At 49.7% G+C, this 22,563-nt stretch overlaps 2 protein-coding genes across 2 annotated transcripts in view; one reads left to right on the top strand and one right to left on the bottom strand.

Annotated features, from left to right (window-relative positions):
• Positions 1–7,748, bottom strand: part of DBF4B (DBF4B-CDC7 kinase regulatory subunit) — a 103,381-nt gene extending 95,633 nt beyond the window's left edge. Inside the window, exons 1-2 of the mRNA XM_068262643.1 lie at positions 7,653–7,748; positions 3,583–3,615 (exon numbers count right to left, since the gene is read on the bottom strand). Of these exons, the coding sequence (XP_068118744.1) occupies positions 3,583–3,610 (28 nt within the window). The 5' untranslated portion in view covers positions 3,611–3,615; positions 7,653–7,748. The remainder of the gene's footprint in view (positions 1–3,582; positions 3,616–7,652) is intronic.
• A 182-nt stretch (positions 7,749–7,930) lies between these two features.
• On the top strand, positions 7,931–22,563 carry CCDC43 (coiled-coil domain containing 43). Its single transcript, XM_068264137.1, has 5 exons — positions 7,931–8,155; positions 12,199–12,289; positions 18,396–18,531; positions 19,384–19,439; positions 21,975–22,563. Exons 1-5 carry the CDS (start codon positions 7,946–7,948, stop codon positions 22,160–22,162), a joined length of 681 nt encoding a protein of 226 aa, XP_068120238.1. The 5' UTR covers positions 7,931–7,945; the 3' UTR covers positions 22,163–22,563.

The raw sequence follows: 22,563 nt of genomic DNA, 5'->3' as shown, positions 1-22,563 counted from the left end.
GAGAGAGTGGAGTCCTGGGTAGAGTGTTGAGAGAGAGAGAGGAGTCCTGGGTAGAGTGTTGAGAGAGAGAGAGGAGTCCTGGGTAGAGTGTTGAGAGAGAGAGGAGTCCTGGGTAGAGTGTTGAGAGAGGAGTCCTGGGTAGAGTGTTGAGAGAGGAGTCCTGGGTAGAGTGTTGAGAGAGGAGTCCTGGGTAGAGTGTTGAGAGAGGAGTCCTGGGTAGAGTGTTGAGAGAGGAGTCCTGGGTAGAGTGTTGAGAGAGGAGTCCTGGGTAGAGTGTTGAGAGAGGAGTCCTGGGTAGAGTGTTGAGAGAGGAGTCCTGGGTAGAGTGTTGAGAGAGGAGTCCTGGGTAGAGTGTTGAGAGAGGAGTCCTGGGTAGAGTGTTGAGAGAGGAGTCCTGGGTAGAGTGTTGAGAGAGGAGTCCTGGGTAGAGTGTTGAGAGAGGAGTCCTGGGTAGAGTGTTGAGAGGAGGAGGGTCTCCCAGAATCAGTGTGGACTCTTATCAAGATTCTTGGTGGAACCATAGCGCAGCACAATATATATTGCTAGCAGTTGGGGTATCAACCTCTTCCCCACCCAGACTGTGGAGTCGAGGAGTCCCCAAACATTTTGGGTGGAGGGCCGGGGTCAACATACTTCAGACTGCTGGGGGGCCGGAGTATACATAAGATGATGTAGATGTCTTTGCGGGCCAGACAGTGAAGCATGCCCAGGTGACAACCTGCATTGGACAGCAGCGTCACCTGATGTGGAATTTGATTGGAAACCAGCTAATGACTGCTTTCTGGCTTCCATGTGGATGGGTGGTGCCAGCACTGCTATTCTATATGCGGACCACCAATATTTAAAGATGTAGCTGACCGCACCTATAAGTAATACATTGTGTATGGGGTGCCGGTAAAAAAGCCTCAGGGGGGCGCATTCTGCCCGCGGGCATTAGTTTGAGGACCACTGGTGTAGTCAGTACAAAAATCATATGAATCCTCAGTTTATGAAACCACTGACTCCAGCTCCAGGCACCAAAAATTGCTCCAACTCCTTAAGCTGCCCATAGAACTAAAGATTATGGACAGATTCGACAAAGAGACTATTTTTATCTCTAATTGTATCTGATTAGAGATCCATTTGTCTCTTGTCAATTCTGCCCATATACTACAGGCCGATTCCCGTCCGATTTCAGCATGAAATCTTCAGGGAATCGCCTGAGCCCGTCGCGTCTGTACCGCCGCTGCCCCCCCCCCCCCCCCCCCATGTATAAATGTGCTGCCCGTGTACATTTATGTTACCTGTCCTGTAGCAGCCTCGGTGGTTGTCCTGTACCCTCCGGGCGGCTATCCGTACACGCTGCTGGTGCCTAGCATCTGACGCTATGCGCCAACATCAGATAGTATGCGCCAGTTGCGCATACGGAATACCGCCTGGAGGTTACTGGACACCGCGTGGAGGCTGCTATAGGACAGGTAATGTATAAATGCACACAGGCAGCACATTTATACATTGCGGCGGGGGTTTTCGTCGTCTTGTCGTTCGCTCAGAAATCGCCGCTGTACCGCCACCCCCCCCCCCCCCCCGACCAAGCCACTTCAGCCCGACATCTTGCAGCATGCGCAATAGACAAAGCGATGAATTTCTGTCCCGAAATTGGTCGCTTTGTCGGTCGGGCATGCACTTGGCAGCAACGATTTTCATCCAATTCGATTATAATCGAATTAGATGGTCAATCGGCTGCCAAGTCGCCTGATGTCTAAAGGTAGCCATACACTGGTCGATTTGCCATCAGATTCGACCAACTGACAGATCCCTATCTGATCGAATCTGATCAGAGAGGGATCATATGGCTACCTTTACTGCAAACAGATTGTGAACCGATTTCAGCCTGAAACCGTTCACAATCTGTTGTGGTGGTGGTGCTGCCGCCGCTCCCCCCATCCCGCATACATTACCTGCTCCGCCGGCGCGACTCCAGTCCCCCGGTCACCGCTGCTCCGTCTCCGCTCTGGTCTCCGGCCCCGGCATGCTTTACTTCTTCCTGCCCGGCAGGAAGTTTAAACAGTAGAGTGCGGCCGGAGGAACTGAAGCATGCCGGAGACCAGAGCGGACACGGCGCAGCGGTGACCGGGCGTAGACGTGCTGGTGGAGCAGGTAATGTATGCGGCTCTATTGCGTCGGTCGTCGGGCACTCGAACGCCACTAGCGACGCGCTCCCTACCCGCGGGCGATCGACGCTAATTTTCCGCACGGAGCGATCAACGGGATCGGACGAAAAGGATCGAAATTCGGCATGTAGCGCGAACGATTGGCAGCAGATTCGATCCCAGTGATCGAATCTGCTGTCGAAATGGCGGCGAATCGGGCCAGTGTATGGCCACCTTAAAGGTCTAGTCTAAAGGTGGCCATACACTCGTTAGATTAGCAGCAGATAGATCGCCAGACATTTTTCACTAGGAACAGATTTCTAATAGATTTCAGTTTGAAATCTACAGAAAATCGATCTGATGGCATTTTTTTTGCCATCAGATTTCCATTAGGGCCAATGCAAAATGATAAGCAATCTCAACAGAACGACCTAAATTTTCCAGCCTGCCAGATCGATTGAAATTGTCCGCAAATCAATTTGCAATCGACCGATCGATTTTGATCGATCAAAAATCGGCTGAGTGTATGGGCCCCTTAATACTGGGAATACACCATATGATTTTTCTGTTAGATTTTCTGTGTTCTGATTATTTTCTGTAAAGTACAGGGAGAGACTGGCCATTATCTCTGGTGCATTGTCTTCTGTTTATCTCCTGCTGAGTAGAACAATGCCTAATTGCTCGGCAGGTAGATGGTTAGATAGATAACGTCCAACATGTTGGAAATTATCTGGCAGGTAAATCTTATGCTGGGTACACACTATGAGATTTTCTGGTCGATTTACTGTCAGATCGATTATTTCCAACATGTTCGATTTGCTTTTCGATCGATTTCCTATTAAAGTGCACGGAAATCGATCGAAAAGCAAATCGGACATGTTGGAAATAATCGATCTGACAGTAAATCGACCAGAAAATCTCAGTGTGTACCCAGCATTACAGAAAATTGAATGGTGTGTGTACTAGGCATCAAATCACACACCTGAAACAAGCATGTTGCTTATCCAGCCAAACATCTGATTTGTAGCATGCTTGCTCAGGGTCAATGGCTAAAAGTATTATGCTGGGCATACACGGCTCATTTTTGCGCCGGTATCGAGACAGCGGTCAAAAACAGCCTTATTGGCGAGCAGACTGTACACACGCGGAAACCGTCGTCAGAATGTCCGCTCCGCAGGCGGGTCTGACGACTGGTAGCTTGTGTCAGTCCGACGTGTGTCCGCACCTCCATAAAGAGAGCCCCCTAACAACAGTTGTATTCACCTGTGCTGAAAGGTTGGTCACAGGGCACATAACCATTATTTAGGGGTTAAAAAAAACACACCTGGGCTTCATTAATTTTTGTAAGTTTGGACAATTTACCTGCTGTGGGGAGGAGGGGAGAAGAAGTGCAAATAATGTTGGGAAACTGCAAAGCCACTGCAATAATTCACATTTATAGGGGACTTACCAGATGGAGCAGGGATCAGTGCAGCCATAGCATCTATATAAGAAAGAAATTAGTATACAAAATTACTAAACTCAAGCACAAATTCACTATTGGAATAACCTCTTCAATTATCCTACACTACCCAATATAAAATATTCACAGAACACATACTTGCTTTTTGGGTTTAGGATAATCTTTACAAAAATTGTAATCAGCATAAAGGCCATGTTTCTTGCATCTACTGGGTTGTTGTTTGCATCAACAATCTCCTACCAAGTCCCTACATGTCCTGCCCCACCACTGCTCCTGGCCGGCGCCTGCCCCCTCACTGCGCTCCTGGCCAGCGCCTGCCCCCTCACTGCGCTCCTGGCAGGCGCCTGCCCCCTCACTGCGCTCCTGGCAGGCGCCTGCCCCCTCACTGCGCTCCTGGCAGGCGCCTGCCCCCTCACTGCCCTCCTGGCAGGCGCCTGCCCCCTCACTGCCCTCCTGGCAGGCGCCTGCCCCCTCACTGCCCTCCTGGCAGGCGCCTGCCCCCTCACTGCCCTCCTGGCAGGCGCCTGCCCCCTCACTGCCCTCCTGGCAGGCGCCTGCCCCCTCACTGCCCTCCTGGCAGGCGCCTGCCCCCTCACTGCGCTCCTGGCAGGCGCCTGCCCCCTCACTGTGCTCCTGGCAGGCGCCTGCCCCCTCACTGTGCTCCTGGCAGGCGCCTGCCCCCTCACTGCGCTCCTGGCCGGCGCCTGCCCCCTCACTGCGCTCCTGGCCGGCGCCTGCCCCCTCACTGCGCTCCTGGCCGGCGCCTGCCCCCTCACTGCGCTCCTGGCCGGCGCCTGCCCCCTCACTGCGCTCCTGGCCGGCGCCTGCCCCCTCACTGCGCTCCTGGCAGGCGCCTGCCCCCTCACTGCGCTCCTGGCAGGCGCCTGCCCCCTCACTGCGCTCCTGGCAGGCGCCTGCCCCCTCACTGCGCTCCTGGCCGGCGCCTGCCCCCTCACTGCGCTCCTGGCCAGCGCCTGCCTCCTCACTGTACTCCTGGCCAGCGCCTGCCTCCTCACTGTACTTCTGGCCAGCCCCTGCCTCCTCACTGTACTTCTGGTCAGCGCCTGCCTCCTCACTGTACTCCTGGCCAGCGCCTGCCTCCTCACTGTACTCCTGGCCAGCGCCTGCCTCCTCACTGTACTTCTGGCCAGCCCCTGCCCCCTCACTGTACTCCTGGCCAGCGCCTGCCCCCTCACTGTTCTCCTGGCCAGCCCCTGCCTCCTCACTGTACTTCTGGCCAGCCCCTGCCTCCTCACTGTACTTCTGGCCAGCGCCTGCCTCCTCACTGTACTTCTGGCCAGCCCCTGCCTCCTCACTGTACTTCTGGGCAGTCACTACAGTAGCCCAGACTCCCCAATGATTCTTTTCTGGTCACTATACCTCAGTCTTCCCATTTCTTCTTCTCTGGCTGCTATTCCTTATTCCCAATGCTTCTCCCCTGGTTACTATATCAATACCTAAAGCTTTACCTGTGCTTCTCCCTGTTCACTGTACTGTAATTCAGGTCTTTGTAACGCTCAATGCATTTTCCCATCACCAGGGCTGGATTTACCATAAGGCACAGTAGGCACATGCCTACAGGCGCCTGATGATGGAAAGGCGGCTCACTCCCCTACCCGAGTATCACCCTCCCTCCTTCCCTATGCAGAGTCCTGATGAGAGTGTAAATGGGAGGTTACTCACCCGGGTCTCTGCATTCCACTGACCAGATCTTCCTTCAGTCAGGGGAACCTCTAGCTACTTAAAGAGACTCTGTAACAAAATGTTCAGCCTTATTTCTTCTATCCTATAAGTTCCTATACCTGTTCTAATGTGGTCTGTCTTACTGCAGCCTTTCCTAGTTGCACAGTGGCTGTATTATCTCTGTTATAAGATCTAATCTTCTTTCCTCTGACGGCTTTGTCAGGCTCAGGCACTCAGGCAGGAATGTGCTGCTCTGCTGTGATAGGATAGAAGCTATACACACCCTCTGCACGCCCCCTGCAGCTTTGTGTGAGTCACAGACTGAGCTCCTCTCAGCCTATCACAGGCTGTTAGCAGCCATGTCTTTTGTTTGTAAACACTGCCTAAAACTGGCAATTACAAGCCAGGATTGCAGCAGAGAGTGGCAGAAACAGCACAGAGGGGCCCAGGAAAACATGATGAATAGAATGGTATGCTTTTTATTGTAAGAATTTTAGAGTACAGATTCTCTTTAATACTGAGGTTCTTCTAGCTACCTAATACTTTGGGACCTCTATCCAGAGCCGGGACAAGGTCCTCCAGCACCCAAGGCTGAGACACCAAAGTGCGCCCCTCCATCTCACCCACCCCAGCTGTCACACACTGATTGCTATTAGATTAAGAGGCGCCCCAGGGCCCCCAACACCTTAATCTCTAGTTATCTGGCTTGCACTCACTGCCATGCAGCCCCTCTGCTTATTTCTCTCTGCTTCAAACACAACAGGGAAATGATAGCTGAGGCTGGAGCATCTCACACCTTTGCCCAGCCCTGCACCCCCTCCTACACTGCGCCCTGAGGTTGGAGCCTCTCTTGCCTCTGCCCTGCACCCCCTTCTACGCTGCGCCCCCTTCTACACTGCGCCCTGAGGTTGGAGCCTCCCTCGCCTCTGCCCTGCACCCCTCCTACACTGCGCCCTGAGGCTGGAGCCTCTCTGCCTGGTCCTGCACCCCTACAACACTGTGCCCTGTGGGTGGAGCCCCTCTGCCTCGGCCCTGCGTCCCCTTCTACCCTGCGCCCTGAGGCTGGAGCCTCTCTCGCCTCTGCCATGCACCCCCTCCTACACTGCGCCCTGAGGCTGGAGTCTCTCTCGCCTCTGCCTCATCCTGCGCCCCTCCTACACTGCGCCCTGAGGCTGGAGCCTCTCTCGCCTCTGCCTCATCCTGCGCCCCCTTCTACGCTGCGCCCCCTTCTACACTGCGCCCTGAGGTTGGAGCCTCCCTCGCCTCTGCCTCGGTCCTGCACCCCTCCTACACTGCGCCCTGAGGCTGGAGCCTCTCTGCCTGGTCCTGCACCCCTACAACACTGTGCCCTGTGGGTGGAGCCCCTCTGCCTCGGCCCTGCGTCCCCTTCTACCCTGCGCCCTGAGGCTGGAGCCTCTCTCGCCTCTGCCATGCACCCCCTCCTACACTGCGCCCTGAGGCTGGAGTCTCTCTCGCCTCTGCCTCATCCTGCGCCCCTCCTACACTGCGCCCTGAGGCTGGAGCCTCTCTCGCCTCTGCCTCATCCTGCGCCCCCTCCTACACTGCACCCTGAGGCTGCAGCCTCTCTCGCCTCTACCTCGGCCCTGCCTCTAGCTATTTAGAGACCCTGTAACAAAAAAAAAGTTCCTCTGGGGGGTACTCACCTCGAGAGGGGAAAGCCTCAGGGTCCCAATGAGGCTTCCCCCTCCCCGGTAGCTGCAGGCAGTCCAGCGCTGGCTCCCCCGAAGTCTCCCGCAATCCTCCCTTGACAAGCCTGACAAGTGCTGATTTACCTCTGCTGGCTCCAGCGGGGGCGCTGTTGCGGCCATCAGCACGTAGATAGTCATAAATAGCCGATCTCTGTCGGGTCCGCTCTACTACGTAGGAGACTTGTGCAGGAGACTTGCACCTGCGCAGTAGAGCGGCCCGACAGCGATCGGCTATTTCCACCTATCTACGAGCCGATACTGCGCCTGCGTTAAAGCCGGATAGGTAAATATTTACATCCCGGCTGTTCGGAGGGGCACAGTGAGACCGCCGTGGGACTGAGGAGGACGAGGGAAGCCTCGATAGGATCCGGAGGCTTCCTCCACTCGAGGTGAGTACCCCCCGGGGGAGGTTTTCTTCCTTACAGGGTTTCTTAAACATTGAGGGTACTTCAGCCAGCGCATTTCGGTGGGGGTTTGTAGGTTCATGGAGGGCGGAGTCTAAGGTGCCAGGACATCTGTCAGGTAAATCCAGGCCTGCCCGTCACTATACATCTCCTGAGGCCGCTACACCTCAGTGTCCTCTCCCCCCTCCCAGCAGTAACAGTAACAATGTAAGATGTAGGGTTGTTACATTGTATCATGTATCATGCAGCAGGCAGGGCTCACCTCCGCACAGCCAGCCGCAGCTCCAGCACCGACTCCCTGCAGCAGCTCCCCCTCCTCCTCTCCAGTCTCCTCACATCTCTTATCTCTCCTCCTCTCTTCTCGTTCAAACTGCGCCGCTCCCGCCTGCACTCTGGACGGCGAGCTGCAGAGGACAAACCACCTCGCATAGCGGAGCGCCGGCCGCGCATGCGCAGAAGAGGCCAGCCCGGAGCCAGACGCGCATGCGCAGGACAGCCCTGAGCTCAGAGCTAGCCGCGCATGCGCAGAATAGGCCAGCCCAGAGACAGACGCGCATGCGCAGAACAGGCCAGCCCGGCTGGAAGATGGCGGCGCCCAGCGAGCAGGTGGCGGCCGGGGGATTCGGGGCTTGGCTGGAGCAGCGGCTGGAGGCGCTGGGGATGGACCCCGAGGTGTACCCGGCGTATATCCAGGGGGTGCTTCGGGAGGAGGAGAGCCCGGAGGAGAGGGACGAGGCGCTCCTGGGGATCCTGGCCGCCTTCCTGGTGGGATATGCGGGCTGCAGGGTGTGATGGGGGGGCGGCAGTGACAGCAGCCGCCTGCACTGTGCTCTGTGACTTCTCCCGAGCTGCCCTGACCTCTCTCAGTAACTTCCCCAACCTGCTGAGGAACTACATCTCCCAGCATGCTTTCTCAACTGGCAAATGTCACATGACTGGCCTGAGTCACAGTGACTAGCTCAGGCATGGGCAAACTTGGCCCTCCAGCTGTTGAGGAACTACAAGTCCCACAATGCATTGCAGGATTCTGACAGCCACAGTCATGACTCATAAAGGCAAATGCATTGTGGGACTTGTAGTTCCGTAACAGCTGGAGGGCCGAGTTTGCCCATGCCTGGACTAGCTGGTGTTGTTTAGATTTTAGCCATATTTATTTGACATGTTACATTGCGCATTGAATCAATGAAAAGTTATATTTAAAGGTACATACACACGTTGGATTTTTCCAAACGATCGGTGCTCCAATGAATTAACTTACACCGTCGAGCTAACCTACTTCCCGTAGACTTTACTATCCCTTTCCCTAACCCTTAACCTTCCTACTATGCGTTTGTCACTGGATATAGGAAGATTCAATGTCAAATTGGATGTGATATCTGGCGTGTGTACAAACGGTCATTCAGCTGATAAGACTGGATTTGACCGATCCGCCAAGCGCATCTGTCAGAACTAGTCTTATCAGCCGAATGACCACCTGTACACACGCCCGATATGACGTCCAAACGACCGGTCGTTTGGAAAAATCTGACGTGTGTACGCACCTTAAGTGACCTGAGACTTCCTCGAGGTCTCTCGGTTTTCTCCCAGTCTGCTCCGCTGTGTTACTGTGACTGTCCAAAAGCTCACCGAATGGACCAGTCACGGGCTATTATTATTATTTATTGAATTTATAAAGCACCAACATTACGCAGCGCTAGAAAATAAATACAGACAATGGTACAAAGGATGGTGGATGTAACATAACAAGGTTATACAACATAAAAACAAAGTTCATGCAGATTTGGGCTGGTTCGGTAAGTCCAATACTTCAAGTAAGAAAAAAAGAGCACAATGGTGGGCACACAATCATGTCGAATACTCTACGGAGGGGACGACCCAGCCAAAGGCTTACTATCTAAGGGGAGGGAGATGGACGCACTAGGTACGGCTGTAGAATAAATATTCAGTAGAAAGTTACTGTGTGGAAGGTAGGCCATCTTGAAGAGGTGGGTTTTGAGGGCCAGTGCACACCAAAAAGCGCCAGCGTAATCACAAACAGCGCTTTTTGAAGTGATTTTTCTAGGCACGTGCCTAGCGATGTTTGAAACATTTTGCTGTAGTAGATTTCTGTTTTTGTTACAGTAAAGCTGTAACTGAACAGTTTCTGTAACAAAAATGCTTGGAAAATCGCTCTGATCTAGTGCTTTTCAGAGCGATTTTTTTTTTTCACTTTCCTTTACTTAACATTGAGGCTGAATCAGCTGAAATACTGCAGGACCCGCGTTTGGGTGTGATCCATCCCATTCAATTACAGGTCCTTTTAAAAAAAAAATAGCATATTGTGATAAAGTTCATTATTTTCTGTAATGTACTGACTGAGAAACATTAGACTTTCATATATTTTAGGTTCATTACACACAACTGAAGTAGTTCAAGCCTTTTATTGTTTTAATATTGATGATTTTGGCATACAGCTCATGAAAACCCAAATTTCCTATCTCAAAAAATTAGCATATCATGAAAAGGTTCTCTAAATGAGTTAGTAACCTAATCATCTGAATCAACTAATTAACTCTAAACACCTGCAAAAGATTCCTGAGGCTTTTAAAAACTCCCAGCCTGGTTCATTACTCAAAACCGCAATCATGGGTAAGACTGCCGACCTGACTGCTGTCCAGAAGGCCATCATTGCCACCCTCAAGTAAGACACCGAAAGAAATTTCTGAACGAATAGGCTGTTCCCAGAGTGCTGTATCAAGGCACCTCAGTGGGAAGTCTGTGGGAAGGAAAAAGTGTGGCAGAAACCGCTGCATAACGAGAAGAGGTGACCGGAGCCTGAGAAAGATTGTGGAGAAGGACCGATTCCAGACCTTGGGGGACCTGCAGAAGCAGTGGACTGAGTCTGGAGTAAAAACATCCGGAACCACCGTGTACAGGCGTGTGCAGGAAATGGGGTACAGGTGCTGCATTCCCCAGGTCAAGCCACTTTTGAACCAGAAACAGTGGCAGAAGCGCCTGACCTGGGCTACAGAGAAGCAGCACTGGACTGTTGCTCAGTGCTCCAAAGTATTTTTCGGATGAAAGCAACTTTTGCATGTCATTTGGAATTCAAGGTGCCAGAGTCTGGAGGAAGACTGGGGAGAGGGAAATGCCAAAATGCCTGAAGTCCAGTGTCAAGTACCCACAGTCAGTGATGGTCTGGGGTGCCATGTCAGCTGCTGGTGTTGGTCCACTGTGTTTTATCAAGGGCAGGGTCAATGCAGCTAGCTATCAGGAGATTTTGGAGCACTTCATGCTTCCATCTGCTGAAAAGCTTTATGGAGATGAAGATTTCATTTTTCAGCACGACCTGGCACCTGCTCACAGTGCCAAAACCACTGGCAAATGGTTTACTGACCATGGTATTACTGTGCTCAATTGGCCTGCCAACTCTCCTGACCTGAACCCCATAGAGAATCTGTGGGATATTGTGAAGAGAAAGTTGAGAGACGCAAGACCCAACACTCTGGATGAGCTTAAGGCCGCTATGGAAGCATCCTGGGCCTCCATAACACCTGAGCAGTGCCACAAGCTGATTGCCTCCATGCCACGCCGCATTGAAGCAGTCATTTCTGCAAAAGGATTCCCGGCCAAGCATTGAGTGCATAACTGAACATAATTATTTGAAGGTTGACTTTTTTTGTTTTAAAAACACTTCTTTTATTGGTCGGATGAAATATGCTAATTTTTTGAGAGGAACAGACTAACCAGCAAGCTCATGGTGACCCAGAACTCATTGGGGTGTGTAAGGGACTACAATGGTCTTAAAAGCCCCCTTACTAAGATGTTAAGAAAAACAAAAGTTTGCTTTCCTAAAACAGAAAGAATTTGCGATAATTCAGGTTAGAGTGAGCTTGAGATGTCTCCCAGTGCATCACTGCTGAATATATGCAAATTAACCATTTGAGATAGGAAATTTGGGTTTTCATGAGCTGTATGCCAAAATCATCAATATTAAAACAATAAAAGGCTTGAACTACTTCAGTTGTGTGCAATGAATCAAAAATATATGAAAGTCTAATGTTTATCAGTACATTACAGAAAATAATGAACTATCACAATATGCTAATTTTTAAAAGGACCTGTACATTAGCCAAGCGCTTTTCGAATTGGTGGTGTTTTTAAAAGCGCTCAGAAGCGCTCTAGGTGTGCACCAGCTCTAAATGTGTTGGAGGCAAGCTTTCAAACCCCACCTCTCCAAGATGGCCTACCCACCCCCTACCACTCAGTAACTCTCTGCTGAATACTTATTCTACATAACTAGATTTTCCTGGCGATGGGAGCATGACCAAGGAAATGCATGTACAGCCCGCTATTGGTGACTTTTTTGGGGGGGAGGGGGCGGGGAGTAGGGGACCGGGAGGAAACCAAGAGACCTGTAAGACTACTGGGATACTGGGAGCTGAAGGAAGCCCAGGTAAGTAAAGTAGTAAGTGTCCCCCCCCCCCCCCCCCCCCCCCTTGTCTCAGGTTTACTTCAATAACGTAAGGGACTATGTTGTTGGCCAAATTGTTTAACATTTTATGGGGTCTCCGGTGGGCACCTTAGTGTCAGGGACAAAACCTGAAGGTGTCCAACACAGTGGTGGGCTAACGTACCATTATCTGCAGTGCAATAAAGGAGGAAATTAAAAACATCATCCTCTGCTGTATACTAAATTCCGTAAATGCGCTTACAGCTAAATCTAGACTTAAGTTGGGCTTCAACAAATACACTTTTGTCTTTTCACACTTTTCTTCATGCCTGAGTTGTGGTTCGATTGTAAAATGTCTCTTTTACTTTGTTGCTAGGAGGAAGATTCTATAGAGGATGTCTGTCTAGAAATCGTGACCAAGTGGATTGAAGCACAGAAACTGGAAGCAGCACAAGCAAAGCAGGAAGGTAGAGCTGCAGTTTTACAGATGGGAACAGACGTACAAGGGCAGGCAAGCATGCAGGAACAGTGACAAACCCTGTTTATGCTAATAAATCAGAGTTGTGTCCAGTTTATGCACCCTGTAGTCCTCCCAGGCCCTTGCTGTCATTTCACTGTCTTCTATTTAGCAGCTGTGCTTCTGTGAAAACTGGACAGGTGCCACTGAATTGGAAACGGCTGCAGCACCTAGTTGGAAATAAGCTCTTAAAGGGAACCTCCAGACTAAAAATCTACTCAGCAGAACTGAAAAGGCTTGGTGTTTTTTTAACAGGTTCACAGCATCAGAACTTTGTTTTTATTACCCAAGCCTCATTTTTAGCTGCACAGAAGAAAACTGCCCGGGCATTTCCCCCCTGATGCTGTGCAAAGCATGATGGGATTTCTGATGTTGTTCTCATTCTGCTGATTTGGTGCAAATTTTTTTTATTTTTTTATTTTGAGATTTGAAGCCTAGCGCGTGCAGCTGGCAGGGGTGATCAGGATACAGGACAGTTGGAACTGTGTCTCATGCTCCCTGTCACCTCCTTATAACCAACAAGATGGCTGCCCCATGAAATCACAAACATTTGCCTGTTCTTTTAAAGCAGTGTGGGCAAGAGATTATATTACCTATCTATTTTAATTAACATCACTAATGTAACTTAATGACAGTATGTTTGTTTAGGCTGAAGATCCCCTTTAAGGTATCCTTTAACCTCCTCAGCGGTATGGACGACTATGCACGTCCATCACCGCCGGAGGTCGCCGCTCAGGCCCTGCTGGGCCGATTTGAGCGAAATAAAAAGCAGCACACGCAGCCGGCACTTTGCCAGCCGCGTGTGCTGCCTGATCGCCGCCGCTGAGCAGCGGCGAAAGAGGGTCCCCCCAGCCGCCCGAGCCCTGCGCAGCCGGAACAAAAGTTCCGGCCAGCGCTAAGGGCTGGATCGGAGGCGGCTGACGTCAGGACGTCGGCTGACGTCACTCCAATCGTCGCTATGGCGACGAGGTAAGCAAAACAAGGAAGGCTGCTCATTGCGGCCTTCCTTGTTTATTCTGGTCGCCGGACCAGAGGGGGGGGGGGAGGGGAGACAAAACAGATTTTACTCACCAGGGGTTTCCTCCAGCCCCTAGCAGCAGTCTCAGTCACTCGCCAGCAGCCTTGTTCGCGTCCCTCGTTCATTTAAAAAAAAATAAAAAAAAAATTCCATGCTATTTCAAGTATGGCTGAAAGAGAACTTTCATTCTAATAATGAAAGCAGCTCTCTGGTTGAAATTCCTAATGCTGGCAGTTTCAGACAGAAAAGGTCTGTGTGCCGAATATCTTCAGGGAAAACATACAGTTGCATTTACACTAGGAAGTCAATCCCAGCCATGGAAGATACCTGTGCAAACATAAACCATAAATAGTCTGGAAAATTATTTTAAAGACGTGTACTCAAAATAACGGTCACCTGCCGCGATCGGGACTTGATCTCTTCAGGGAAGTGTTGCTATGGAGGGTGACGGATGAAGGACCGCTGTACACATGTTGGATTGTCTGCAGAGGTGGCCTAAACTCCAATGAAGCATATTTTTTGGCATTTCCAGTAATAGCATATTTGGCTGTGCTGACGTTTATGCTACATACACACATGCGACAACGATCGTTCGTTAAGAACGACGAACGAACTTTTAATTGATGAAAGAACGACCTAAGTAAAGGTAGTTTTAAAATGTGTGTAATGATCTGATCGTTAGAACGAACGTTACATCACAGAAAGCAACTATTGCGCCTGCGCATAAAAATGAGAAGTTCCATGGAGAAATAGTGACATGCGCATGTCAAGCCTAGTACGAACGATCGTTTCCAACGATGTACTACTTTTGCAAACGATCGTCGTTGGTTAAAATCCGCCGAGACAGAACTTTCTTTTGTAGCGATTTGGCTCGTTCGTCGTTTGCCTTAATAGTCGGTGGTTCGTTTTTTGTAACGATCGTCGTTGGTAAAGATCGGGGAACGATCGTTACAAACGACTATAGTCGCATGTGTGTACGCACCTTTAGAGTTGCTCTTAACGAGTAGCTAAGTACTCGTAGCTACTCGGAATCAAAATGTAATTTAGCCCAAAGTGGAAGGTAATCCTTCCTGTGTTATCTGGGGGGTCCCATGCCTTGCTCCCCTGCTGTGAAGGGATTTACTTGCCTATTTTGGCCTTGCACGATGCTCCCCTGGCCCCTCCTGGGCATGTACTGAAGCCCTGCTGTCTTACTTTTTTGTTTTTCTTCTACTTTCTCTCTTTTCTCCTCTTTCTGTCATGTCTTGTTGTCGTTTGTCCTCTTTGATCGGTCTGCTAGATTTAAAAAATCAACGGGTTTTATAAGGTAGGTTTGATATATTTGATCTTAGGAGATTACTGTAATGAAGTTACAACAGCTCTTTGTCTGTTTTAACCCTCCTGGCGGTTTAAAAAAATCCGCCAGGGGGCAGCAAAGTAGTGTTTTTTTTTTTTAAAAATTTGTTTTTGTTTTTTTCATGTAGCGAGACAAAGTCTTGCTACATGATAGCCGCTGCTCATCGGCATCCCCCCAGCCCCTCCGATCGCCGCCAGCGATCGGAGATCAGGAGATCCCGTTCAAAGAATGGGATCTCCTGGAGGGCTTCCCCCGTCGCCATGGCGACGGGCGGGATGACGTCACCGACGTCATCGACGTCAAAGGGGACTCCCATCCACCCCACAGCGCTGCCTGGCACTAATTGGCCAGGCAGCGCGCGGGGTCTGGGGGAGGGGCGGCGCAAGGAATAGCGGCGGATCGGCGGGTAGCGGCGGCGATCGGATGCTACACGCAGCTAGCAAAGTGCTAGCTGCGTGTAGCAAAAAATTATGCAAATCGGCCCAGCGGGGCCTGAGCGGTGCCTCCCGGCGGCATAGCCCGTGCTCAGAGACTCTTAAAGGGAAGGTTCAGGGAGGGGATTAAAAAAATAAAAATCAATTTCCACTTACCTGGGGCTTCCTCCAGCCCGTGGCAGGCAGGAGGTGCCCTCGCCGCCGCTCCGCAGGCTCCCGGTGGTCTCCGGTGCCCGACCCGACCTGGCCAGGCCGGCTGCCAGGTCGGGCTCTTCTGCGCTCCAAGGCACGGCACTTCTGCGTCCCACGCCGGCGCGCTGACGTCATCGGACGTCCTCCGGGCTGTACTGCGCAGTAGTAGCAGTAGTTCTACGCCTGCGCAGTACAGCCCGGAGGACGTCCGATGACGTCAGCGCGCCGGCGTGGGACGCAGAAGTCCCAGGAAATGGAGCGCAGAAGAGCCCGACCTGGCAGCCGGCCTGGCCAGGTCGGGTCAGGCACCGGAGACCACCGGGAGCCTGCGGAGCGGCGGCGAGGGCACCTCCTGCCTGCCACGGGCTGGAGGAAGCCCCAGGTAAGTGGAAATTTTTATTTTTTTAATCCCCTCCCTGAACCTTCCCTTTAAGTGATAAAATGTTGCTATATTTACCTTTTAATTTGCTTCAGAAGTCTCATCAGCGTTAAACTGCCGCATCTCGGATGAAAAACGAGGGCTGCAGACTCCCCAAATCCCGGGGCAAACATCCACAACAAACTTGGTCATGGATTGTGCTGCCCTGAGAGGCAGAGCTGAGCTGTAGCTCCGCCTCTCCTGCCGTCAATCGCCGCCTCTCCCCGCCCCTCTATGTGAAGGAAGAGTGAGAGGGACGGGGAGAGGCGGCGATCTGCTGCGATATCCGTAGAGGCAGAGCTACAGCAGAGAGCTCTGCCCGTCCAGGAAGAGCCGGCCAGATTCCCCCCTGCAGCCCTCGTTTTTCGGTGGAGATGCGGCGGTTTACCGCTGATGAGAGTACTGAAGCGAATTAAAAGGTAAATGTAGCAAATATTTTTCGCTTCAGACTCCCTTTAAGTCACCATTTCTTGACACTTTGATTTATCTCCCAATAGGGACCCAAAGTTGCCAACTAACTTATATTATCGTTAGAGCTCCATACCGTAGACGTTACTATAAAATACACATAGGGTAGTGACTTCCCGCCATATGATAATGTTTTCAGGAGATTGTAGTATTCCACAATAATGCTATTTATTGCCTAAGTACTGGGGGACTATACTGTTTAGTAGCGTCCGTTTGGAATGTGATATCTTTCAAGAATGGGCCTGTACTCCTACCTATACATTCATCAGCTTGTGAACTTTTTTGTTTATATTTTTGATTTGTATACCCTGCTGTACAAGTTGATTGTTGACCAATGTGTTATTCTTGTTATCTTTTTCATAATATTCAAAAATAATAGAATCTTTAAAAAAAAAAATGAATTTAGCCATCGCTGCCCGCAGGAGGGGGGTTAAATGACCCATGTGGCCGCCGACGATGTTAGATTCCGTTCACATTCCACGTCACTCCCATGCCACCTGTTTCCGGGTTGAAGGATGCAGCATGGAAGTGACATGGAACATGTCATGGGAAATGAATGGAGCGCATCGACTAACATGGGTAACTGTCACAGGAGCCCTAGTGGCTGACCGCACTTAGCCTTCTAAACGGTGCCAGCGCACAGATCGTGCGAACTCTGGTCGCAGTCAATGCGCAGGAACCGTTAAGAATTAGCCGCAGACAACCCAGAAGGGAGCCTGTGAGACACGGGTAATTACAACGTACACACGATTCCACGGTATCTGCCACCACCACTGGTATGGGCCAGTGGACCCGATTTACTGACTGACTAGTCCTGCGAATAAAACGGTTAAACACACGGTATTCTGTCTAGCCAACAACAAACAAACAGTAGCGTATCTTCAGAGACCCGGGATCAGTTCTGTGTGTGCTGATAAGCAGGGTAGCGGAACAGTGAATGACTTGGAGGAAGTCTTTTATTCACAGCAATATAAATAATTAATATATACAGACAATTATTAAAATCAACAATTATTAAAACGGTAATAGCCAGTATAAAAAATAAAAGAAGGGAGAAAAATACTTAGTTCCTGGAAAGATGTCCTTTTTGTGGGAAAAATCAGTTCTGGGTTTCAATCAAAGTTCAGAGTTCAGACCAGGTGGATGCCAGCATATCCTCAAGCTGGCACCGATGAGTTCAAGATGTTTTCAGGGTGGAGGACACTGAGTTTGGGTCCTCTGCCATTCTTATGCCCCTGATTCAGTAGGAGGGAGTGAGGGCGGGGAGCCACACACCCCCTTAGAAGATGAGCCCTCCCCTTGTCCTGGGGACCAGAAATCATATCTACCCATATATGGGCTCTATCTCACAGAACCGTACAGGTCAGGGCAGATTTATTAACATTTTCAGGTCTGTCTCGATTTACCCAGCGCCCTGATACCAGACATGAGGGGTGGGACCCCTGTGGTATCATCAGGGCACTTTCAAACTGCCTAACTGGCAGTCCTTACCGCAGAATGTTCTGAAACTTCCTCAGAACCAGCATCGGGACTCATGCTACACTTCCCCCACGTTTGGCGAAGCTGCCATCTCAGGAACCCCAGAAATATGACAGATCTGGGAAGTTATGGATTATGCTATGAGACTCAGGTTATTAAGGATGTGTTCTAGCTGCTAACAGCTGACTTCCCTTTGATCTTTACCAGAGAGCAAGGTGTCAAGACCTCCTGAGGATTCGTAGCCTGCCTGGCTGCACCTAGGCATCCTGATCACCCTTTGGTTAATTAACATCTACATGAGATCAGCTAGGTGTCACCTGGTTCCCAGAACAGAAAGGGGAATTGTGCCTTCCACAGGAATATGTCCAAGCTAATTAACACCTCCCCCCCAGGCTTTCACTTCAGCTAAGACAGATCCCCCAGCTGTTCCTAGGCAGAGGGATACTACACATCAAATCTTGGTTCTATTGATCTAAAGCGCAATCGATGCAGGGAATCGAGTGCGATCGTTCTTTTCTTTACGGGCGGTTCCAGGACGCGCCTGCGGCCCCGCAACCGTCCGTGACAGGTAAGTTGACTACCCCTCTACCGCGGGCAGTGCTGTCTAATTTACATTTCAATTCCAAGTAGATATAAGTACGTAGCTCCTCAGTAAAAGCAACCCTGCTGAACTCCTGTTTCCCGACTAACAATGTATTCTTTTCTGTTTAGATGAGGTGGAAGCTCTCGCCAGCATGATGGAAAAACAAGCACAAATGGTTGTCAAGCCCAAAGAGGTATCCGGGGCAGAGCAGCAGAGAAAGGCCGCTCTGCTGGCCCAGTATGCCAATATCACCGATGAAGAAGAATATCCTTTATACCAGGCATTATGGGTAGAAAAAATGACTTTACAAATCATACATTTATTATCATCTAGCTATTGAGGTTTATAAATACCAGCTTTATTTCTCTAGCAGAGACCCAATATAATAACCTTCTCACCATAGCCACAAGCTGGAACCTCAGTACTGTACCACTCCTACCCATATACAATGACCATCTATTATCTAATACTTTCCTTCGTAGAGGGAGGGCTCTGGATAGAATAGAGACCTCAGGGAGGGGGGAGCCTCAGGGTCACAATGAGGCTTCCCCCTCCCCTGTAGCTGCAGGCAGTCCAGCGCTGGCTTCCCCGAAGTGTCCCGCAATCCTGGCTCGACAAGCCTGACAAGGCTTGCTATATTTACCTTCCCGGCTCCAGTGGGGGGCGCTGTTGCTGCACAGAGATAGGTGGAATATTCGATCTCCATCGGGTCCGCTCTACTACGCAGGCGACTTGCACCTGCGCAGTAGAGCGGACTGACAGCGATCTATTTCCGCCTATCTCCAAGTGGAGAGCGGATACTGCGCCAGTGCCGGAAAGGTAAATATTTACATCCCTGCTGTTCGGAGGGGCACAGCGAGACCGCAGTGGGACAAAAGAGGACAAGGGAAGCCTTGATAGGACCTGGAGGCTTCCCCCACCTGAGGTCAGTATCCCCCAGGGGAACTTTTTCTTGTTACAGGTTTTCTTTAAGTTGGTAAGGGTTTCTGTTTTTCTTCCTCGCAGTAGTTTTTTTTTCAGAAAACAAATAGAAGCACTACTACTAGTAGTTTAATATATATTTCCTGACCTAATAAATGCCTTCACTATGATCTGTATTTCCTTAATGAATGATACTGAAGCAGAGGAAAAGGAATCGGCTGGTCCTGCTGCTTTTCAGAACCCTGAAAAATGTATCCTTTGGTTGCAGTACTGGCTGCTTCATTATGTCTGCGCTACCTTTCTGCATTATTTCTGTTTATTCTCAGCTCTGCGGTTGCCCCACTGCCTAGATGCACAGTCCCCTGGAGTTATACGTTTAACTGGTTCTGTCCTGACTCCTCCTATTACCAATAGAGTTCAACATGAAATCTATCCAAACTCGGCCTTGCAACTGGTTTTGGAATCTCAGCCAGCAAAAATGTCTCCCTTCTGGCCGAGATTCCAAAATACAGTTGCTCCTGTTAAAGCCTGATAAAGCAGACATAGACCTGTGAAATGCGTTGCAAATTTTGGAGTTATAAATAAAGTGAATTTTTCTGCTGATAATTGACTGTTTTTAGTCTGTTTGGGGAGGTAAGTCTAGCACTACCTATGTCCTTAACCTTCCTGGCGGTAAGCCCAAGCTGAGCTCGGGCTATGCCGCGCAGGAAGATATCTCAGCCCCTGGTTGGGCGATTTTGCCCATTTAAAGTGCTGTACGCGCAGCTAGCACCTTGCTAGCCACGCGCACAGCTTGATCGCCGCCGCTTTGCGGCGATCGCCCGCACGCAGCGGCGGAAGAGGGCCCCCCCGCCAGAGCCCTGCGCTGCCCGGACCAATGAGTTCCAGGCAGCGCTATGGGCTGGATCTGAGGCGTCTGACGTCCATGACGTCATTCCGATCGACACCATGGCGACAGGAGAAGCCAAACGGGAACGCGTTATATACGCGTTCCCCTGTCTGCTATTGATGCCGTCCACGATCGCACTAGAGGGACACATGCGCCCTCTAGTAGTGTTTCATGTAGCTACCACTCTGGTAGCTTTACATCAGGCATGGGCAAACTTGGCCCTCCAGCTGTTATGGAACTACAAGTCCCACAATGCATTGCAGGGGTCTGACAGCCAGTCATGACTCATAAAGGCAAATGCATTGTGGGACTTGTAGTTCCGTAACAGCTGGAGGGCCAAGTTTGCCCATGCCTGCTTTACATGAAACAAAACAAAAAAAAGATTTCTGCCTATTTGGCAGAAAAATTGAACCGCCAGGAGGGTTAAACTTGTTTTTTAAATATTTTACTCTATTCTGGCACCTCTTCAGATTCTAATCTTAAAGAGAATCCGAGGCGGATTTATTACATCTTAAAGTGGTTTAAAACCCTGACATAATATTCAATACAAACATGTTTTCCTACTTTTTATATGCCATAGGGTTATCATATTTGCATTTGTGCACAAGTATTACTATTCATTTAGAAGTTATAGGTTGCTTTGAGAGCTGACTTTGCATTTTATTCATTGCTGTATTGCAGGCAGACATGCTTTCAGTGTCTCTCTGTCTCCAGCTGCTTCTGCACAGTCAGAGAATGTGTCACATTCCTCACTTGATACATTTAAGTAAACACAAGATAACATTATCTACACTTCGGATGCGTCCACATTTCACTGCACGGAACTTTCAAGCTCTGTGTGTAACTCTTCCAATGCTGGTCTAGTAAAAAAAAAGAATGCTGGTTGCATATAATATGTTGTAAATAATGTTTTAGAGCAAAGATGAAATGCAGGGTTATATTCCGCTTTAATAGGACACAGAGGCATGTACTGTGCACAATGACACGCCTCTGTGCCCTTGTATTGCCGCCGCCAGACCAATCTCTTTAAAATTATTGCCATAACTAAAAATGCTGTACTCTAACTAAATCCCCCCCAAACTTCCCGGGCACATTGGCCTCAATTCACTAAGCTTTACCAAACACTTTATCAAACGTTTGATCATTTACCTCATGGGTAAAATCTAATTTTTAATTCACTAAGGTGTTATAGATTTATTGAATGTTTTATTGATAAAATGTTCAATAAATCTATAACACCTTAGTGAATTCATAATTAGATTTTACCCATGAGGTAAATTATCAAACGTTTGATAAAGTGTTTGATAAAGTTTAGTGAATTGAGGCCATTGCGGGCAGCGCTTCCATGAGAGGCAGAGCTTTTGGCTTTAGCTCTGCCTCTCCACGCGTCTATCAGCGCGGATCTCCTCCTCCTCCCCCACCCCTCTGTCTTCCTTCACTGAAAGGGGCGGAGATCCGTGGGCAGATTGACGCGCATGGAGGCAGAGCTGCAGCTGAAAGCTCTGCCTCCCCGGGCAGCAAAATCCACGACCAAGTAAGGCATGGATTTTGTGTGTGGGGGGGGGGGGGGGGAGTTACAGGGGATTTAGTTCGAGTTCAGCCGAGGAGATGTGGCGTTTTAGTTAGGGCAATCATGTTAAAGAGAATTTTAATACAAAAACATGATTTTTATGAGACTTCAGAGTCTCTTTAAGTCAATTTGCCAGGGGAATGAATAATTATGGGCAGCACTATAGGTGCTTGTCCACAAAGCACTGTTGGTGGGACTTGAGCACAGGTTTGCGGTCCAAGAGCCTTTGGTGTATGTTTATAGTCAATAGAGAGGCAAAATATGTTCTGTAAAAGGTTCCTATTTCCTGCATAATTCCATTTTATTGATCCTTTACCCGTAATCCAGCATTGTTCAAGAACACAAATTTAGAAGACATTGTCAATGCCAGGAAGCACGAGCGTGACTCCATGAAGGAGGCCTCTCAGAAGAAAAAAGAACAAGACAAACAGCAGCGGGATAAGGACAAACACGCCAAACAGGATCGCAAGGACAAGGAGAAGAAACGCACACAAAAGGGAGAGCGCAAACGATAAGATGTCTGCTACAGACTTTGGCGCGGGCGGGATTTGTGGCTGTATTGGGTAACAAGCCTCTACAATGATATTTGGTAGGATGCCTCAGAACTTCGTTGTTAGTTCTGGTGGTCCTTATAACTGAACATTATTATTAACCAAGGTTGCCAAAACTACTATAAGATACACCTGGCTGCAGGAGCAAGATGGGAGATGACATTTCATGTGAATGATGTTACTACGATGCTGACTTATAACATCGTCATCTCCTCTTCTTGCCGGTTCAGCCTGCAGTATGACAATAAGACTTCATCATTGGGGGAGGGGAGAGATGTTCACTGATTGGGCTTCCTTTCTGTGCACTGAAAATATATTTATACATTTGTAAATTTATCTAAAATAAAAGCACTGCCCGAAACACC

This window comes from Hyperolius riggenbachi, chromosome 12 (genome assembly GCF_040937935.1).
Source record: "Hyperolius riggenbachi isolate aHypRig1 chromosome 12, aHypRig1.pri, whole genome shotgun sequence".
NCBI classification, from domain to species: Eukaryota; Metazoa; Chordata; class Amphibia; order Anura; family Hyperoliidae; genus Hyperolius; species Hyperolius riggenbachi.
This window is presented reverse-complemented; position numbering and strand designations above follow the sequence as displayed.

Excerpts from the sequence above, each read along its gene's own strand:
- CCDC43 (XM_068264137.1), top strand. The coding sequence starts at position 7,946 with ATGCGCAGAACAGGCCAGCCCGGCTGGAAGATGGCGGCGCCCAGCGAG. Across the intron at positions 18,532-19,383 it reads AATATCACCGATGAAGAAGA|TGAAGCAGAGGAAAAGGAAT; the intron begins ATATCCTTTATA and ends AATGAATGATAC. Across the intron at positions 19,440-21,974 it reads TTTTCAGAACCCTGAAAAAT|CATTGTTCAAGAACACAAAT; the intron begins GTATCCTTTGGT and ends CCCGTAATCCAG.